At 53.9% G+C, this 21,379-nt stretch overlaps 1 protein-coding gene across 1 annotated transcript in view; it reads left to right on the top strand.

Moving 5' to 3' along the window:
- The window catches only part of LOC140417928 (uncharacterized), a 208,573-nt gene that overhangs the window by 64,628 nt on the left and 122,566 nt on the right, over positions 1–21,379 (top strand). The window contains exons 2-5 of the mRNA XM_072501359.1: positions 4,904–5,101; positions 9,508–12,286; positions 14,669–14,973; positions 15,845–16,619. Coding sequence (XP_072357460.1) covers positions 4,904–5,101; positions 9,508–12,286; positions 14,669–14,973; positions 15,845–16,619 — 4,057 coding nt within the window. The remainder of the gene's footprint in view (positions 1–4,903; positions 5,102–9,507; positions 12,287–14,668; positions 14,974–15,844; positions 16,620–21,379) is intronic.

Here is a 21,379-nt window from a genome sequence, read left to right as displayed (position 1 = left end):
CTAATCCCCTTGTTCCCATCAATTTTGTCCGGTCACGCCCCTGTGGAATGACTCACCAAGTTTTAAACCACGGTAAAGGAGCTGGAAGTGTCCAGGTGCTCCCTAATTAAGGAATGATGCGATTATGTCGGAAGCAGTTCAGAGAAGGTTTACCAGGCTTAATACCTGGAATGGGCGGGTTGTCTTATGAGGGAAGGTTGGGAGAGATTGGGCTTGTACCTGCTGGAGTTTAGAAGAGCAAGAGGCGACTTGATTGAAGCATACAAGATCCCGAGGGGTCCTTGACAGGGTGGATGTGGAGGAGATGGGGGCGATTCTCCGAGCCCAACGCCGGGCCGGAGAATCGCCGCAACCGCGCCACGACGCCGGCACGCGATTCTCCGAGATGCGGAGAATCGGCGCCATTTGCGCCGGCACGGTTGGCCACTGAAATCGGCGGGGCCACCGATTCTCCGGCCGAGCGGCCGTGCGGATACAACAGAGTCCCGCCGGCGCCATTCACCCCTGGTCGCTGCCGGCGGGAACTCTGCGGGAACGGTCGGGGTGGGGGGCGGCCTGTGGCGGGGGGGGGGGGGGGCATGGGGGCTCCGCCCCCGGGAGGGGCCTCCGCAGGCCCCCCCCCCCTACTTCCTGGCACGGCCGGCCCCTGAACACCGACCCCATGTTGAGTAGGGGCCGGCGCACTAAAGAAGTCCCCCACGCATGCGCAAGTTGGCGCCGCGCAAGGAGGCTGGAGCGACGTGAACCGCTCCAGCACCGTGCTGGCCCCCTGTGGGGGCCAGAATCGGTCATTCCTGGGCCCTGTTTGCGCCGTGGTGAAACGCGACGGCGTTCACGACGGCGCAAACACTTGGGCTCCATTTTGGAGAATCGCCCCCGATGTTTCCTCTTGAGGGAGAATCTGGAACTTGGGGTTACTTTTTAAAAATAAGAGATAGCCCATTTTAGACAGGTGAGTCTCTGGTACTCTCTGCCTCAAAAGGCAGTGGAAGCAGAATATTTTTAAGGCACAGCTAAATCTTTGATTAACAAGGGGGTGAAAGGTTATCCGGGGGGTTGGGGTCACAATCAGATCAGCCGTGACGTTATTAAATTGACGGATCAGCCTCGAGGGGCTGAGTGGCCCACATTTCTGCTCTTAGTTCATATGCCTGGCACCATCGGAGGTTAATCAGGGACCGGCTGTTATTCTGTCTCGATGGCTGGAGCCCATCTCCCTCTTTCGCCGGTCACACGCCGCATCCAGATCTCCCTTCACTGCACATCCAATGCTCTTTTTGTACAGAAACTATCCACACACTCCCTGGCTCGCTCCCCAATCGAAGAGGCACCAGGCACTCTATCCAGGCCAGGAATTCCTGCCTGCAAAACAGGGGCGGGGCGATTGAGGGGGGCTTCCGAGCTCATACAAAAATAGAAAAAACATGCTCTCCTCTGGCAAGTTATAAAAGCAGAGAGCTGTGTGAAATCCAGCATCACCCCCCCCACTCTCCTCAAGAGTAGGTTCAGCCTCCTCCTCTTCCAGCTTAAGTTCCCCATCTCGAGGAGGTCCTTCCCATTCAATCCTGCGCTCTGCTGCAACCACGATGGAGAGGCAGGAAAGAAGCATTCCTCCAGGGCCTTCCACGCCCGCTGCACGTCTCTCAGTGTGCCTTGCAGCCAACAAATGCAGCAACTCTTGTTGTGGCGTAGGAAACGTTGGCGGCCAAGAGGCACGCACTGAGGTCCCACAAACAGCAATGCGATATGGCCAGATGGTCCGCTTTTCATGTTTGTTGAGGGCTAAATATTATTGCCCAGGGCACCGGGGGGGGTCCTTGGAGTGGGTGGGGGAGGAGGGTGGGCGGGAATGTAGGTGGCTACCACCTTGCCTTTACTCGAAATGCTGGTCGTATATCCTTTATCCCAAACCCTTGGGGCCCATTGTGTTACAGATTTTCAGATATTTTGCATTCAGATAGACTAAAGCCGAGCCGAGCTAACATCTGCAAATACCGCAGTAGGTGGCTTCTCCATTTGCCAACTCTCTCGCACCCTAATCGCAAAACATTACCGCTCAGGCACAGCAAAGGTCATTAGAGAAAGCTAACAGAATGCTATTGTTGATTGGGAGGGGAATGGAATACAAAAACAGGGAGGTTATGATAGAATTTAGATAGAATTTACAGTGCAGAAGGAGGCCATTCGGCCCATCGAGTCTGCACCGGCTCTTGGAAAGAGCACCCTACCCAAGGTCAACACCTCCACCCTATCCCCATAACCCAGTAAACCCCACCCAACACTGCAATTTTGGACACTAAGGACAATTTACCATGGCCAATCCACCTAACCTGCACATCTTTGGACTCTGGGAGGAAACCGGAGCACCCGGAGGAAACCCACGCACACACGGGGAGGATGTGCAGACTCCGCACAGACAGAGACCCAAGTCGGAATCGAACCTGGGACCCTGGCGCTGTGAAGCAAGTGTGCTAACCACAATGCTACCGTGCTGCCCCATTGATGTGCCATCAACGATCACGAGACGAGCAGTGAACGTAACTGAGGCTTTAATAAGCTAAACAGAAAGCCTCCTGGCCTCGGATCCCGAACTGGGGCAGCGGCGGAGACCAGCCACCTTTATACCGAGCCCGAGGGGAGGCGGAGCCAGCAGGCAGTGGTTTACCACGTTACATATAATACAGGACAGTTTACCACAATACACATTATATACTACAGTGGTTCGGAGCCAGCAGGGACAAGCCCAGGCATGTAACGATACAACAGTACAATACAATACAGTGGTTTACCATAGATTATGCTATAGTGGCACAGGGCATTGGAGAGAACGCATCTGGAGCATTCTGTACAACGCTGGGGCGGGGGGGGGGGGGGGGGGGGGGGGGGGGCACTGTTTACAAATAAGAAGTCGTCCATTTAAAACAGAGTTGAGGAGAAACCTTTTCACTCAGAGGGTGGTGAGTCTCTGGAACTCTTCCTCAAAACTTGAATATTTTTAAGGCAGAGCTGGATAGGTTCTTGATTAACAAGGGGGGGGGTGAGGTGAAAGGTTATCGGGGAGTGGGATGCAGGTTGGAGGTTACAATCATATCAGTGATCTTATTAAATATCGGGAGCAGGTAGGAGTGGTCGGGTGGCCTACTCCTCGTCCATATTTCGTGCCTGTTAACATTTACCCACCACTAATATATTACGTTGCTTTGTTAACGTCCAAATTAATTGCAGTTGTTCAAAAAAAACGCTGGGTTTTTGGATGTGCTGTTTCCAGACAAAAGATGCTCAACTTGTAGTTACATGGGATCTTTTACACTGACACAAACACGGTTTAAGGTTGTCTCTGAAAGACGGCACTGGCAGCGCAGCAGCCCTTCAGTGCTGGAGTGCCGGCCTACTTCTTTTGCGTCCCAGGCCTGCCTAGCCACAGGAAACTATCCCACCGAGATTCCCTTCTCAACTCACCAGCCTCCACCTGCTGACCGCCAAACCCTGACCAATTCCAACTCCTGTCTTCCTACCCCGCCCAACTGCACTGCTTAGGTCCCCTCGCCCATTTAGTAATTTCACAAAAAACTCCACCATGGCCAACCACCCCAGACCCTGGTTTCCAAACATTCTTTTTTTAAATATAAATTTAGAGTACCCAATTCATTTTTTCCCAATTAATTTAGCGTGGCCAGTCCACCTAGCCTGCACATCTTTTTGGGTTGTGGAGGCGAAACCCACGCAGACACGGGGAGAATGTGCAAACTCCACGCGGACAGTGACCCAGAGCCGGGATCGAACCTGGGACCTCGGCGCCGTGAGGCAGCAGCGCTAACCCACTGCGTCACCGTGCTGCCCTCGGTTTCCAAACATGCATGCCGACTGTAGGAACAGCCCTTGACTGCACCGTGCTCAGATGAATCCCTGCCATAAGATACCGTCATCAACATAATTCTCTGTTAACTCTGAAGAGTCATATTGGACTCGAACCGTTATCTCTTGTTTTTCTCTCCGCACATACCACCAGGCCTGCTGGGTTTTTCCAGCATTTTCTGTTTTTATTACACTCTGGCATATCCTCCAACCGTTCGTCTGCCATGCCGCCCTCGGGGACATTCCCCGCCTGCCCCGCTGCCCACCCTCGGGGACATTCTCCACCTACCCGCCGCTCACTCTCATGGACTCTCCCTGCCCGCCTCTCGCTTACTCTCTCTGCGACAGACACTGGCCATGACACACTCTCTTTCTGCAACAGCTTTCTGTTACACTGTCACTACCCATGTCCATTATGCACCCAGTTCCTGCCTCTCTGTCGGTGGGACGGAAAGGCGCACAGCAGGAATGTGGGGCTGCCCTGTGCTGCTTTTGAATAAACCAATGAAACCTCAGGGTGAAATTAGTGGATTAAAAGCAACAGAGTCAGGGGCGGCATGGTGGTGCAGTGGTTAGCACTGCTGCCTCACAGCGCCGAACACAGAGGGTTCGATCCCGGCTCTGGGTCACTGTCCGTGTGGAGTTTGCACATTCTTCCCGTGTTTGCGTGGGTTTCACCCCCACAACTCAAAGATGAGCAGGGTAGGTGGATTGGAAATGCTAAATTGCCCTTTAATTGGAAAAAAATGAATTGGGTACTCTAAATTTTAAGAAAAGTTAACAAATTGTCAAATTAAGCAGTGGACAAGTCGAATGAGGTGAAAGCCCTCCTAAAAAGGGCCACTGCGACAAAATACAACTCAATGGAAACTGATCAAACTTTAAATTAAAACGTGGTACTGGGGGTTTACTATGCACCCCCGCGGTGCCCATCAGATAGGCAAGAGGGCTATTCTGTGAACGACGTCAGGCCGCGGTTGTTCCAGATGCTTCCTAATAATGTCTCGTTTGTCATTTTCTTTCTCTCCACCGGCCGCCTCCTCCGCAGGAGTCTGAAGCAGTGGACAGCTGCATCCAGAGATCGCTCGCCGCCCTCTACCCTCCCTTCGAGGACACAGCCGCCACCCTCCTTGGCCAGGTGTTTGACGTGTTGGAGAAGACCTTCCACCACGACGCTCTGCGCTATGTCATCGACTTCTTCATCCCCGCCAAGCACATCCTGGAGACGATCCAGCAGCAGGCCTGCGTGAGTACTAGCTGGAGAGAGCTGCAGCCTAACTGGGGGAGGGGGGGGGGGGTGCTCTTTATGAAGGGGGTCACTGGGCTGGATTTGGGAATGGGGGTGAAGGTTAACGAAGAGCGATAAGAGGTTTCCACAATCGACTGTCGGGTTTATTCGATTTGGGGAAGTCTGCTTGGGTGTGTGATAAGAGACGGTGGAAGCAGAATCTACCCTAAAGCCGTATATTGAGGAATACAACTGACTGTGTATCTGCTGTTCTGGGCCATGATTGCAGGTTGACACTTGTACCTCAGCACAGAGGGAGATAGAGGGATCACTGAGGTACAGGTAACTCACCCTGCCTTTCCTCCTCGGAGTTGACCGGCCTCCCCAGCTGTATTCGGGTTCATTCCCTTTCACTGCGCAGTCGTGGGTGGTTCCTCTGTACCGGTCACGGGTAAGGCCAGCTCAGGCGATTTCCTTCGCCCCCCCCTCCCCCATATAATCTGAAATGAAATGAAAACCGCTTATTGTCACAAGTAGGCTTCAAATGAAGTTACTGTGAAAGGCCCCTAGTCGCCACATTCCGGCGCCTGTTCGGTGAGGCTGGTACGGGAATTGAACCGTGCTGCTGGCCTGCCTTGGTCTGCTTTAAAAGCCAGCGATTAAGCCCAGTGTGCTAAACCAGCCCAACCTCCTCCTCCGTTCGCCCCTCTGGGTGAGGGGCAGGGAACAAGTCACAACAGCACCTGCCTAGCCTTTGGCTCTTCGTTCACCACAATGTTTCTGTTGCGTTTCAAGTTCACCTTTGACACCGAGTTCGCAGTAAAACCCTCAGAATCCACCCCTTCCGCTCAGCCTGGTTGTAACCCCCACCCCACCCCGACCACAGTTGCTGTTTCCACAAGTATGAGGGACACAGGCCTGAACGTTTCTGGCAGGTAAACGGTTGAGGAATGACCAGGTCTGGCTGATTGGCAGTATACTACCTCTTTAGCCTTGCCAAGCGGATTACCCTTGTCGCTGGCTTTCCTTTGCCACAACTCTTGGCATCAGGGAGCAGACACGTTCACTTCAGTGTCACTGACCTGACAACTGTTTCCAGGGTTCCCCTGTGCCCCATCTCACCAGTGTCCTGGGGATTCCCCGTGTCCCCGCTCTATGCAGCAGGGAGCAATCAACTGTGTCCAGGGATTCCCGTGTCCCCGCTCTATGCAGCACGGATAAATCCATTGTGTCCCGGGGATTACCATGTGACCCGCTCTATGCAGCAGGGAGCAATTGACTGTGTCCCGGGAATTCCCCTGTGTCCCCGCTCTATGCAGCAGGGAGCAATCCACTGTGTCCTGGGGATTCCCGTGTCCCCGCTCTGTGCAGCACAGAGCAATTGACTGTGTCCCAGAAATTCCCGTGTTCCCGCTCTATGCAGCAGGGAGCAATTGACTGTGTCCCGGGAATTCCCGTGTCCCCGCTCTATGCAGCAGGGAGCAATCCACTGTGTCCTGGGGATTCCCGTGTCCCCGCTCTGTGCAGCACAGAGCAATTGACTGTGTCCCAGAAATTCCCGTGTCCCCGCTCTATGCAGCAGGGAGCAATTGACTGTGTCCCGGGAATTCCCCTGGGTCCCCGCTCTATGCAGCAGGGAGTAATTGATTGTGTCCGGGGAATTCCCCTGTGCCGTAGCTGCAGGGGGCTGACATGTCAGGTACATTCTCCCATTCGTGGCGCACGTGTGTGATGGTCACGGCAACGAGCAACATCTTTTGAAGCCACTCCCCAGATGTCAATTTCGTTTTTTCCTCACCACTCTTCTGCCAATGCGGCCTGACTCCCAACCCCCTAACCTGCTCTATGCACTCTTGCCTCCAGCCCCGAATGTGCGTCGTGCAAATGCAGAATGCCCACACCTATTAAGCTCTCTCAGAATCCGGCCCGTTTCTCAAATTCTTCCAAACTCCAGAGAATATCGCTGTAGGTTACTCAGCTCTCTGCATAGGACAACAAATCCGCACCCCCCCCCCCCCCCCACCCCACCACCACCACCAAATCCCGGGCTGGTTTAGCACAGGGCTAAATCACTGGCTTTTAAAGCAGACCAAGGCGGGCCAGCAGCACAGTTCAATTCCCGTACCAGCCACCGGAATGTGGCGACTAGGGGCTTTTCACAGTAACTTCATTTGAAGCCTACTTGTGACAATAAGCGATTTACATTTCATTTTTTCACCAATCTAGTGAAGCTTTGCCGTGCCATCTCCAAACGAAGCTCATCCTTTCTTAAATACAGAGACCAAAACTGCACACAGATGCATTCTCGCTGAAGCCCTGGTACAATAGCGGCGAGACGGATTTAATCTTGTACATCAATCCCTGTGCTTGAAGGAACTAACTAGATTGGTATGTTCACCGATACACAAAAGTTAACACGTGATGGTGGACATTGCTCCCTCAACCCTCGTGCTTCAATTCCCACTCTCGGCTTTGGTATGACGCCCCCTTCCTGTAAGAACGCTAGCGATCTGGTCCTTCTCTCCAGGTCGCACAGCCCTTCCTGACCCCTGCGCTCCCCTAATCCTGAAAGCTTCACCCATCCCTTGCCCCACCGATTTCAATGACAGAATCTCCAGCTGGCAACACTGCAATCCCCTCTGCCTCTCTCACTTCTCCTTTACCTCGGTTGTCAAGAGCGTTGGACTGATCTTGCCTGACCCGACATCTCCCTATTTGGCTCAGGTATCAAATGTGTTTGGAAAAGGCTCCAGAGGGGGGTTAAATCACTCAGCTAGAGCATTTACATGTTCTCTAAATGTTGTTGTTGTAGTGGAACGAACCCGCTCCCTCCCTCCCTCGATGCTAATTGTTGTAGACACTGTCCTGAATCTTTCACTCTTTCAATGCTAAATTGTTCTTGCAGACACTGCCCTTGAACCCTCTCTCTTCCTCAATGCTAAATTGTTCTTATGGAGGCTGCCCTTGAACCCACTCAATGCTATATTGTTGTTGCAAGACATTGCCCTGAATGCTCTCTCTCCCTTAATGCTAAATTATTGTTGTAGGCTTTGCCCGGAACCCTCTCTCCCTCATTCCTAAATTGTTGTTGTAAACTTTGCCCTGATCTCCCTTTCCCTCCCTCAATACTAAATTGCTGTAGTAGACATAACCTGGAACCACCTCTCTCAATACTAAATTGCTGTAGTAGACATTGCCCCAAACCCGCCCTCTCTCCCTTGGTGCTAAATTTTCATCATAGACGTTATCCTGAACCCCCTCTCCCTCCGTGCTAAATTGTTGTTGCCTGTCCTGAACACCTCTCACCTTCAATGCTAAATATTTGTTATAGACAATCTCGAGTACCCGGTCTCCCTCAGTGCTAAATTGTTGTTGCAGACATGGCTTAGACCCCTTTCTCCCTCCCTGCTAAATTGTTGTTGTAGACATTGCCCTTGAACCCCCACTCTCTGCTAAATTATGTTGCATTTATTGACCCTCTATACTAAATTGTTGCTGTAGACATTGCCCTCAAACCCTCTCTCCCTCAATGTTAATTGTTGCTGCAGACATTGCTCTGATCCCTTTCTCCTTTCCTGCTAGATTTTTGTTGTCGACACTGTTCTGAACCCTCACGCTCCCGCAATACTAATTTGTTGCTCTAGACATTTCCCTCAAACTCTGCCTCTCCCTCAATGCTAAATTGTCGTTGTAGACATTGCCCTTGAACCCTCTCTCCCCCTCAATGCTAAATTGTGGTAGACATTGCCCTTGAACCCTCTCCTTCAATGCTAAATTGTTGTAGACATTGCCCTTGAACCCTCTCTCCTTCAATGCTAAATTGTTGTTGTAGACATTGCCCTTGAACACCCCCATTCCCTCAATGCTAAATTGTTGGTCTAAACATTACCCTTGAACACCCTGTCGCCTTCAATGCGAAATTGTTGTTGTAGACATTGCCCTTGAACACCCTGTCGCCTTCAATGCTAAATTGTTGTTGTAGACATTGCCCTTGAACACCCCCTCTCCCTCAATGCTAAATTGTTGGTCTAAACATTACCCTTGAACACCCTGTCGCCTTCAATGCCAAATTGTTGTTGTAGACATTGCCCTTGAACACCCTGTCACCTTCAATGCTAAATTGTTGTTGTAGACATTGGCCTTGAACCCTCTCTCCCTCAATGCTAAATTGTTGGTCTAAACATTACCCTTGAACACCCTGTCACCTTCAATGCCAAATTGTTGTTGTAGACATTGCCCTTGAACACCCTGTCGCCTTCAATGCTAAATTGTTGTTGTAGACATTGCCCTTGAACCCTCTCTCCTTCAATGCTAAATTGTTGTTGGAGTCATTGCCCTTGAACCACCCCCCTCGCTCCCTCAATGCTAAATTGTTGTTGGAGACATTACCCTAACTCCTCTCTCTCTCTCCCCCCCCGCCCCAGGCTCAGTACGATGGTTGCCTCTTCCTGCACCAGGGCTGGCCGCTCTGCCTGGGCGAGCAGCTGGTGCTGCAGTTCTCGGCGCTGGACTGGAGGGCGCTGCAGCCGGAGGACTTCTACCTGCAGCTGGCGCCGCTGGCGTCGCCGGGCCGGCAGCGGGGGGCCCGCCTGCTGCTCAAGTACCGCGAGGACGATGACGACGGCGATGACGACTTGGAGGGCGGGGCGCTGAGGGAGCTGACGGTGCCAGAATCCTCCTACCCGCACCTCTTCACCGCCGAGTGGCTGGACGGCGTCAACCGCCTGCTGGGCGGGGCCTCCGCTGGCGGCCGGCGGCGGGAGCGGCCGCGCACGCGCAGCCTGGCCAACTGCCTGCTGGCCTCGGCCGGCGGCCGGCTGCGGCGCATGCGCTGGCGCCAGCTGGTCTTCCCGCGCCTGCTGGCCTCGGCCGGCGGCCGGCTGTCGGGAGACGGGGCGGCGGCCGAGCCCGAGGAGGACGCCCCCGGTGCCGCCTGGCCGAGTAAAGGAACGGGAGACGACGCCGACCGCGCCGCCGACGGCCTGGAGTCGACCCGCCTGCAGCAGGAGGAGGATCGAATCGCCGCCCTCCTTCACTACCTCGACGACGACGGGGGCGGGGAGTACGTCGAGCTTCTGGAAGTTTCGGCGGGAGCGTCGACTCCCGTCGCTGCCGCTGCCGGGCGACCGCGCCTGCGCGCCAGCACCCTGCCGGCCGCCGGCGGCCGTCGCGACCACCAACAACGGCGGAGGAGGGGCGCGCAGGCGCGGCACAGGGCTTGGCTCCACCTCCGGCACCGCCGCAGGAAGAGGTGCGCAGGCGCCCCCGAGCGGTCCGGTGGAGGAGGCGGCGGCGGACGGAACGTCCCGGATGAGGCCGGCGAGTGGATGTCCTGCCGCGCCCGCCTGGTCTACGTTGACAGTGGGGATCACGTGGGCCGCGCCCCCTCGCTGTGGGAACGGCGAACGCACGAGGAGGAGGAGCAGAAGACCACGCCCCCTCCCCGACCCGCCCACCAACCGCCGGCGACCGGAAGATCACGTGGCGCACTCGAAGACCGGGCACGTGGCCGCTGCACGTGCCACCATCAACCGTCATTGGCTGAGCAGGAGGAGGGCGGTACCGAGGTGCCATTGGCTGAGCAGAGTAGATCCATAATTGGGACCCAACTGTCATTAGCCGAGCAGAATAGATCCATCATTGGGACTCACCTGCCATTGGCTGAGTGGAATAGACCCATCATTGGGACTCCTATGCCATTGGCTAAGCCGAATGGATCCGTGATTATGCCTGAACGATCGTTGACCGAGCAGAATGGATCCATCATTGGGACTCAACCGCCATTGGATGGGCAGAATACGTCCATGATTGGGACTGTACCTTCATTGGCTGAAAAGAATGGATCCTTATTTGGGACTCAATTATCATTGGCTGGGCAAAGGAGGCCCATAATAGGGAGTGAGCGTCCATTGATTGAGCAGGGGGAATCAACTGGGACTGAACCGTCATTGGCCAAGCTGAATAGAGACATAACCAGGACTGAACAGCCATTGGATGAGCAGGGGGAATCAATTGGTATTGAACCGTCATTGGCCAAGATGAATAGGGCCATAATTGGGATTCACCTGTCATCGGCTGAACATAAGCAATCAACTCAGATTGGACCGTTATTGGCTAAGCCGAAGGCGGATACTGAACTATCATTGACTGGGCAGAACAGACCCATAATTGAAACTGAACATCAATTGGCTGAGCAGGGTAGATCAACTGACACTGAACTGTCTTCGGCTGTGCAGAATAGATCCATAATTGGGACTGAACTGCCATTGGCTGAGCATAATGGATCCACAATTAGAACCGAGCTGCCATTGGCTGAGCAGGAGAAACCAACTACTGGCACCCAACAGTCATTAGCTGGACAGAAGAAATCAACAGGGACTGAGCTGTTGTTAGCTGATCAGGAGAAAGCAACTTCTGGGACTCTGCGGCCGTTGTCTGAGCACGAGCTGTCAGCAAGTGCAATGGAGTTGCTGCTGGCTGATCAGGCCACGCCATCAACAGGAACTGCAGCGTCACTGGCAGGAGAGGAGAAACCAACAGCTGAGACAAAACTGCCGCTGGCCGAACAGATCGCGGCAGAGATGGAGGCTGAACGGTTCCAGGCAGTACCAAAGAGAACCGATGGAAAACCGATTGGGCAGGACACAGCGAGAGCCGGGACTGAGCGTTCGTTGGTTGAATGGGCTGAATGGCGATGGGACAGCGAGCGGCCATTGGCTGAATCGGGCGATCCTGTGGGCAGGGTTCCACGGCCGGTTACAACAACCGGATCCAAAGGCCTCGGGGCTGATTATCTTGAAGGAGAGCGGACTGCCACCTCGCTGCGAGGGACACAAGTCGGCCGACAGTATTATGACAGGAGCGCAGGATCTACCGCGTCCATGAAGGCAGGAGCTCAGATGCCCGTGCACGAGGCAGCGAGAAGAACGGCTAGCCCAGGGGAAGCGGGCGCGAGAAGCGTAATCCTCGACGGCGATAACGGGCGGCAGGGGGCAGGGGGATCACCCGCCATAGCACCGGATCCTTGCCTGGCTTTGGGGCCTGTGGATCAGAGTAGTTGGAAGGCGAGATCCACTGTCGCTGTCGTGCCTGGGTGGGCGCCTGCTTCAGAATCCACCGATCTCGGATGGGATGGGGAGACGGGAACAGTACGTGACGGAGAGGTTTCGCAAACGGATGATATGAGAGACCTGACCAAAAAAGGTAAGCGATGCTTTGCATTGGACTCTGATAGATCATTGATCAGGGATTTACTCAGCTCCATTACCAATACCGGCGGCTCCCGGCTACCCACCCCATCATCCTCCCCGACACAGTGTTCCACCCATTCCGAAAATCTGATTCACAATGATAATTCTGTGACCAAGACTAACAATGGCTATGTTTGAAAAAGGAACAGATTCAAACACTCCCAGGACAGGTACAGCACGGGGTTAGTTACAGAGTAAAGCTCCCTCGACACTGTCCCCATCAAACACTCCCAGGACAGGTACAGCACGGGGTTAGATACAGAGTAAAGCTCCCTCTACACTGTCCCCATCACACACTCCCAGGACAGGTACAGCACAGGATTAGATACAGAGTAAAGCTCCCTCTACACTGTCCCCATCAAACACTCCCAGGACAGGTACAGCACGGGGTTAGATACAGAGTAAAGCTCCCTCTACACTGTCCCCATCAAACACTCCCAGGACAGGTACAGCACGGGGTTAGATACAGAGTAAAGCTCCCTCTACGCTGTCCCCATCAAACACTCCCAGGACAGATACAGCGCGGGGTTAGATACAGAGTAAAGCTCCCCTTGCACGTGGCATGTTCCGGAGACCAATCTTCAGGACTATTCCTGTAATGTTGTCAGGACCCATAACCGTTGCAATATCCAGTGCCTTCGATTACGATACCTGGACGAGGCCCCAACAGTTTTTCAGTTTGTAAACTGAGTGGTTCCACTGACAAATAAGAATCTTTTTGATTTAACACAAACTTTTTTGTTAGCACAGAATTTACCCCATTAACATCCAAGAAAAATCAGCTTTTCAATTAACAGTGCCACAGTTCTTAACATAGTAAAGGTCTTTGAGCTCACTTTCCCATCTACTTCTAAAATGTTAATGAAGTAAATTCCACATACACAGGTCAAGTGCCAATTATTAATATAATTTAACACTCAGTGGCTTACAGATTTAGTCCCAAAGTCCTTAGGAGAGAAGCTGTCAGAAGTCAGTCTGAGGAACACAACCATCGTCTTCCCCTCCTTCCGAGTGCAATGTCATCATCTTCCCCCTCCCTCTGAGTGCGAGACCATCGTCTTCCACTCCCTCGGAGTGCAACGTCATCGTCTTCCCCTCCCTCGGAGTGCAACGTCATCGTCTTCCCCTCCCTCGGAGTGCAACGTCATCGTCTTCCCCTCCCTCGGAGTGCAACGTCATCGTCTTCCCCTCCCTCGGAGTGCAACGTCATCGTCTTCCCCTCCCTCGGAGTGCAACGTCATCGTCTTCCCCTCCCTCGGAGTGCAACGTCATCGTCTTCCCCTCCCTCGGAGTGCAACGTCATCGTCTTCCCCTCCCTCGGAGTGCAACGTCATCGTCTTCCCCTCCCTCGGAGTACAACGTCATTGTCTTCCCCTCCCTCGGAGTGCAACGTCATCATCATCCCCCTCCCTCTGAGTGCGAGACCATCGTCTTCCACTCCCTCGGAGTGCAACGTCATCGTCTTCCCCTCCCTCGGAGTGCAACGTCATCGTCTTCCCCTCCCTCGGAGTGCAACGTCATCGTCTTCCCCTCCCTCGGAGTGCAACGTCATCGTCTTCCCCTCCCTCGGAGTGCAACGTCATCGTCTTCCACTCCCTCGGAGTGCAACGTCATCGTCTTCCCCTCCCTCGGAGTGCAAGACCATCGTCTTCCACTCCCTCGGATTGCAACGTCATCGTCTTCCCCTCCCTCGGAGTGCAACGTCATCGTCTTCCCCTCCCTCGGAGTGCAACGTCATCGTCTTCCCCTCCCTCGGAGTGCAACGTCATCGTCTTCCCCTCCCTCGGAGTGCAACGTCATCATCATCCCCCTCCCTCTGAGTGCGAGACCATCGTCTTCCACTCCCTCGGAGTGCAACGCTATTAACTTCCCCCTCCTTCTGAGTGCGAGACCATCGTCTTCCACTCCCTCAGAGTGCAACGCTATTAACTTCCCCCTCCTTCTGAGTGCGAGACCATCGTCTTCCCCTCCCTCGGATTGCAACGGCATCGTCTTCCCCTCCCTCTGAGTGCAATGCTATAATCTTCCCCCTCCCTCAGAGTGCGAGACCATCGTCTTCCCCTCCCTCGGATTGCGAGACCATCATCTCCCCCCTTCCTCAGTGCGAGACCATCGTCTTCCTCTCCCTCGGAGTGAAATGTCATCACCTTACCCCTCCCTCAAATTGTGACTCCATCGTCTTCCCCCTCCCCTTGGATTGCAGTGCCATCGTCATCCCCTCCCTTGTCAAGGCAATATCAATGTCGCTCATGTTGCAAAATGGGACAAACCCATTGTACAATGTTGTCCGTGTCTTTTTGTGCTATCTACCCATTTTCTGTGGCTGTGATCTTAGGTTCCAGTGAAGCTTGTACAACTCGCAATTTACCAGATGACCAGGCCGATACTGAGGATTCATCACCCCCACCTTCAGACACCTCCCCACCCTCACGTTCCGATACCTCCCCATCCCCAGTGTCCGAGACCTCCCCACCCTCACGTTCCGATACCTCTCCACCCCCAGTGTCCAAGACCTCCCCATCCACACATTCCAATATCTCCATAAACCCACCGTCCGATACCTCCCCACCCCCACCTTCAGATACCTCCCCACCCCCACCGTCCGATACCTCCCCACCCCCACCGTCCGATACCTCCCCACCCCCACCGCCCGATACCTCCCCACCCCCACCGCCTGATACCTCCCCAACCCCACCGCCCGATACCTCCCCACCCCCCACCGTCCGATACCTCCCCACCCCCACCGTCCGATACCTCCCCGCCCCCACCGTCCGATACCTCCCCACCCCCACCGTCCGATACCTCCCCACCCCCACCGTCCGATACCTCCCCGCCCCCACCGCCCAATACCTCCCCGCCCCCACCGCCCGATACCTCCCCACCGCCTGATACCTCCCCACCCCCAGTGTCCAAGACCTCCCCAACCTCACATTCCAATACCTCCCCACCCCCACCGTCCGATACCTCCCCACCCCCACCGTCCGATACCTCCCCGCCCCCACCGTCCGATACCTCCCCGCCCCCACCGTCCGATACCTCCCCGCCCCCACCGCCCGATACCTCCCCGCCCCCACCGCCCGATACCTCCCCACCGCCCGATACCTCCCCACCGCCCGATACCTCCCCACCGCCCGATACCTCCCCACCGCCCGATACCTCCCCACCCCCCGATACCTCCCCACCCCCCGATACCTCCCCACCCCCACCGTCCGATACCTCCCCACCCCCACCGTCCGATACCTCCCCACCCCCACCGTCCGATACCTCCCCACCCCCACCGTCCGATACCTCCCCACCCCCACCGTCCGATACCTCCCCGCCCCCGCCGCCCGATACCTCCCCACCCACGCCGCCCGGTACCTCCTCACCCACGCCGCCCGATACCTCCCCACCCCCGCCGGCCGATACCTCCCCACCCCCGCCGGCCGATACCTCCCCACCCCCGCCGGCCGATACCTCCCCACCCCCGCCGGCCGATACCTCCCCACCCCCGCCGGCCGATACCTCCCCACCCCCGCCGGCCGATACCTCCCATCCCCGCCGGCCGATACCTCCCCACCGGCCGATACCTCCCCACCCCCACAGGCCGATACCTCCCCACCCCCACCGGCCGATACCTCCCCATCCCCATCGGCCGATACCTCCCCACCCCCACCGGCCGATACCTCCCCACCCCCACCGGCCGATACCTCCCCACCCCCACCGGCCAATACCACCCCATCTCCCATTACCTCCCAACCCCCGCCGCCTGGCACCTCCCCACTCCCATCGTCTGTCACCTCCCCACCATCCAATCCCTCCCCACCCCCACCCCCACTCCCACTGTCCGATACCTCCCCACCACCACCACCTGTTTCCTCCCCACTCCCACCGTCCGGTAACTCCCCAGCCTCATCGTCCGATATCGCCTCACTCCCACTTTCCGATATCTCCCCACCCCCACCCCCCTCCCCCACCTTCAGATGCCTCCCCACCCCCACCTTCCAATATCTCCCCACCCCCTCTGTCCGTTAACTCCCCACCCTCACCTTCTTTTACCTCCCCACCCCCACCGTCCAGTACCTCATTTCAAGCATCTGATGTCTCATCTCACCAACCCGCCAATGCCTCATCTCACCACCCATCAGACGTCTCCTCGCTCCGCGCTACCGCAGCTGGATCGAGGGATGCTCCTGGCAAAGCTCAGAAGGAGCCTGATGCCCAGGTCCAAGCCATTGGCTGTTACCCTGCCAATTTGCTAAAGCTTGATTTGGACATTCTTCATTCTGGAGTTCTCTCTCTTCCAGGTATGCAGGGGACCGGTGGGGTGGGGTGTTGGGACAGGTTACTGGATTACACATGGGCTAGAGGTTTATGTTGGTCAGGCGACACCCGATGCGGTATCATGTGAACCCACATGCGAAGATATCGGGCGCGCCTCCCTCGCTCATCGCCCACTCAGTCGTCATATCGACAATCGAGCAGGCGATTTAGCCCATTGAGGAGCCAATTGGACGTGATTTCATGTGGACCATGTAGCTTTTACGGTTGGGGGCCGGAGGGGGGACGGCGGTTGGCCAGGAGGCTTTTATTTTTTCATAAAAGCGGGGGGGGGGGGGGGGGGGGGGGGCGACCGAGGTCTGTGTTTCAACGTGCCGCCCTGACACGTTTTGCACAGTTTTCCCTGTTACTATTGTTATGGGCCAGGGCTTAGATACCCAACAGTGTATTATGACGTTCACCCAACCTACATCCTTTATGTAGAATTTGGCTGGGATGAACATACAGCCTGAGAACATAGAACATGCAGTGCAGAAGGAGGCCATTTGGCCCATCAAGCCTGCACCGACCCACTTAAGCCCTCACTTCCACCCTATCCCCATAACCCAATAACCCCTCCTAACTTTATGGTCGCTAAGGGTAATTTATCCTGGCCAATCCACCTAACCTGCACGGCTTTGGACTGCGGGAGGAAACCGGAGCACCCGGAGGAAACCCACGCAGGCACGGGGAGAACGTGCAGACTCCGCACAGACAGTGACCCAGCGGGGAATTGAAAGTGGGACCCTGGTGCTGTGAAGCCACAGTATCGTGCTGCCCCATAAACTGCAGGTGTGATTTATCAGACTTCCTAGGCGCTTTAATCAAACCAGGTTTATTCTAAGAATGTAGTTAACACAGCAAGAATTTTAATCAATTACAAACATAAAGACACCACACAGCTACAGTAATCTATGTATATAACACTTAATGAATTCCCCTTAACTGTTCCAATTCAATAACAAAATCCAAGAAACCTCTTTTCAAGGGCGTGGCCCAACACACTGTATTCCCACTTGAATAGGACAGGTCCTTTTCCTGAAATTCTGGTCCAGTTCCAACCAGCAGATTTAAACTTCTTCCGGAAAGCGACTATAATCTTTAAAGGTACCAAGGCAGTTAGTCACATCCAATGTGCTTTTTACTGGAACAACTTTTAAAATGAAAACAGAGAAAAATAGGGAAAACACTTCTTTCTCCTTCTGCCGTCCAAAGCAGCCAAACTGAAACCTAAAATAAACCCCTGTCACCTGACAGCCACAGCCCAATATGCGATAAGTCACATGATAAGAGACTAAACCTTTCTTAAAGGAACACTCACATGACACTATTTATTTTTCACGGGTCCTCCATTAACACTGCAACTTCATTGCAGTGTTAATGTAAGCTTACTTGTGACACTAATAAAGATTGTTATTATGTTTCTATGTATGTTACTGAATTTGTGTGGTGGTAAATAGTCAGGAGGATAGCCTTTGATTACAGGAGGATATAGACTGACTGGTCTGATGGGCTGATCTGTGGCAAATGGAATTCAATCGGATCAGTGTGAGACGATGCACTTGGGTAGGACAGACAAGGCAAGGGAACACATGATAAACAGCAGGATCTGGGGAGCACCAAGGATCAGAGGGATCTTTATATGCATGTACGCTGGTCTCTTAAGGTAGCAGAGCAGGTAGATACAGCGGTTAAGAAGGCATATGGTATATTTGCCTTTATTAGCCGAGGAATTTAAGAGTAGGGAGGTTATGCTGGAACTGTATAAAATGTTGGTTAGGCCACAGCTAGAGGATTGTGTGCAGTTCTGGAATCCACATTTATAATAATAATAACAATCTTTATTGTCACAAGTAGGCTGACATTAACGCTGCAATGAAGTTACTGTGAAAAGCCTCCAGTCGCCACATTCCGGAGTCTGTCCGGGTCACAGAGGGAGAATTCAGAATGTCCAATTCACCCAACAGCACGTCTTTCGGGACTTGTGGGAGGAAACCGGAGAACCCGGAGGAAACCCACGCAGACACGGGGAGAACGTGCAGACTCCGCACACACAGTGACCCAAGCCAGGAATTGAACCTGGGACCCTGGAGCTGTGAAGCAACAGTGTTAACCACTGTGCTACCGTGCGGTGCAGAGGAGATTTACCAGGATGTTGCCTGGGTTGGAGAGTTTTAGTTATGAAGAGAGATTGGATGGACTGGGGTTGTTTTTCTTGGAGCAGCGGAGACTGAGTTGGGGGGGGGGGGCATTATTGAAATGTGTAAAATTATGAGGGACATAGATAGAGTAGACAGGAACAAACGATTCCCCTGGATGGAGGGGTCAATGTCCAGGGATTCAGATTTAAGGTAAGGGGCAGGAGGTTTAGAGGGGATGTGAAGAAAAACCTTTTCACCCAGAGGGTGGTGGGAGTCTGGAACTCGCTGCCTGAAAGGGAGGTGGAGGCAGAGACCCTTGAAACATTTAATAAGTATTTAGATGTGCACTTACGACCCCAGGGTATACAAGGCCGTGGGCAAGTGCTGGGAAATGGGATTAGAATAGTTAGGTGGCTGTTTTTGACCGGCGCAGACCCGATGGGCTGAAGGGCCTTTTCTGCACTATAAGTGTCTTTGATTCCGCAAGCGGCTGTTCCCCCCTCCTAGCTAAGGGAGCATGTTAGAAAAGCGAAGCCCGCACTCTCCCTTTTCTCACCGCCTGCCCTCTTTCCCTGCCCTCCCCGGGCAGCACACAACCTTTTCCTAATGCGTATTGTGCGCCAGTGTCTGGGCCCGCAGAGGGCGCACGCCCAGCGGGCAACAGGTTCAAACCATGGGAAGCTCACAGGGTAACGCTGTGAGGGGTGGTCAGAGGCTGCGTTTAGAGGGGAGGGAGTGGTGACAAGTTATCATAGAATTTACAGTGCAGAAGGAGGCCATTCGGCCCATCGAGTCTGCACCGGCTCTTGGAAAGAGCACCCTACTCAAGGTCAACACCTCCACACTATCCCCATAACCCAGTAACCCCACCCAACACTAAGGGCAATTTTGGACACTAAGAGCAATTTATCATGGCCAATCCACCTAACCTGCACATCTTTGGACTGTGGGAGGAAACCGGAGCACCCGGAGGAAACCCACGCACACACGGGGAGAGTGTGCAAACTCCGCACAGACAGTGACCCAGCCGGGAATTGAATCTGGGACCCTGGAGCTGTGAAGCAATTATGCTACGAACAATGCTACCGTGCTGCCCGTATTCCAGTGTATTACACACGCGGTAATATTATCAGCATAAGGGAATCAGGCGATTGGGTAAATTATTCAGTTTGGGCTTGCTGAGATAGGGGCTCGTGTTCGGGCTACACTTGGAGTCAGGAATTAATTGGGTTAGGTATGGAGTTAGCCTGGGCCTAAGGTGGTGTTCATTTTAACCCTTCATCGAATGTGAGTGTCGCTGGCTGGGCCCAGCATTTGTTGCCCGTCCCTAATTGCCCCTTGAGAAGGTGGTGGGTGAGCTGACATTTTGAACCCGCTGCAGTCCCTGTGTGGTGTGGCTGACAAACCTGTTAGAGTTCTTTGAAGAGATAACAAATAGGTTAGACCAAGGAGAGCCAATGGATGTTATCTATCTTGACTTCCAAAAGGCCTTTGATAAGGTGCCTCACGGGAGACTGCTGAGTAAAATAAGGGCCCATGGTATTCGAGGCAAGGTACTAACATGGATTGGCTGTCAGGCAGAAGGCAGAGAGTTGGGATAAAAGGTTCTTTTTCGGAATGGCAACCGGTGACGAGTGGTGTCCCGCAGGGTTCAGTGTTGGGGCCACAGCTGTTCCCTTTATGTATTAACGATCTAGATGACGGGACTGGGGGCATTCTGGCTACGTTTGCCGATGATACAAAGATAGGTGGAGGGGCAGGTAGTATGGAGGAGGTGGGGAGGCTGCAGAAAGATTTAGACAGTTTAGGAGAGTGGTCCAAGAAATGGCTGATGAAATTCAACGTGGGCAAGTGCGAGGTCTTGCACTTTGGACTATTTTCTAAACGGTGCTGAAGTGCAAAGGGACTTGGGAGTCCTAGTCCAGGATTCTCTAAAGGTAAACTTGCAGATTGAGTCCGTAATTAAGAAAGCAAATGCAATGTTCTCATTTATCTCAAGAGGCTGGGAATATAAAAGCAGGGATGTACTTCTGAAGTTTTATAAAGCACTAGTTAGGCCCCATTTAGAATACTGTGAGCAATTTTGGGCCCCACACCTCAGGAAGGACATACTGGCACTGGAGCGGGTCCAGTGGAGATTCACACGGATGATCCCAGGAATGGTAGGCCTAACATACGATGAACGTCTGAGGATCCTGGGATTATATTCATTGCAGTTTAGGAGGTTGCGGGGAGATCTAATAGAAACTTACAAGATAATGAATGGCTTAGATAGGGTGGACATAGGAAGTTGTTTCCATTAGCAGGGGAGACTAGGATCCGGGGGCACAACCTTAGAATAAAAGGGAATCACTTTAGAACAGAGATGAGAAATTTTTTCAGCCAGAGAGTGGTGGGTCTGTGGAATTCATTGCCACAGAGTGCGGTGGAGGCCGGGACGTTGATAAATTCATGATTTCTCGAGGAATTAAGGGCTATGGAGAGAGAGCGGGTAAATGGAGTTGAAATCAACCATGATTGAATGGTCGAGTGGACTCAAGGGGCCGAATGGCCTTACTTCCGCTCCTATGACTTGTGGTCTTATGTTGTCAGGAAATGGTTAAATT

The sequence above is a fragment of the Scyliorhinus torazame genome, chromosome 5, assembly GCF_047496885.1.
Source record: "Scyliorhinus torazame isolate Kashiwa2021f chromosome 5, sScyTor2.1, whole genome shotgun sequence".
Classification (NCBI taxonomy): Eukaryota; Metazoa; Chordata; class Chondrichthyes; order Carcharhiniformes; family Scyliorhinidae; genus Scyliorhinus; species Scyliorhinus torazame.
This window is presented reverse-complemented; position numbering and strand designations above follow the sequence as displayed.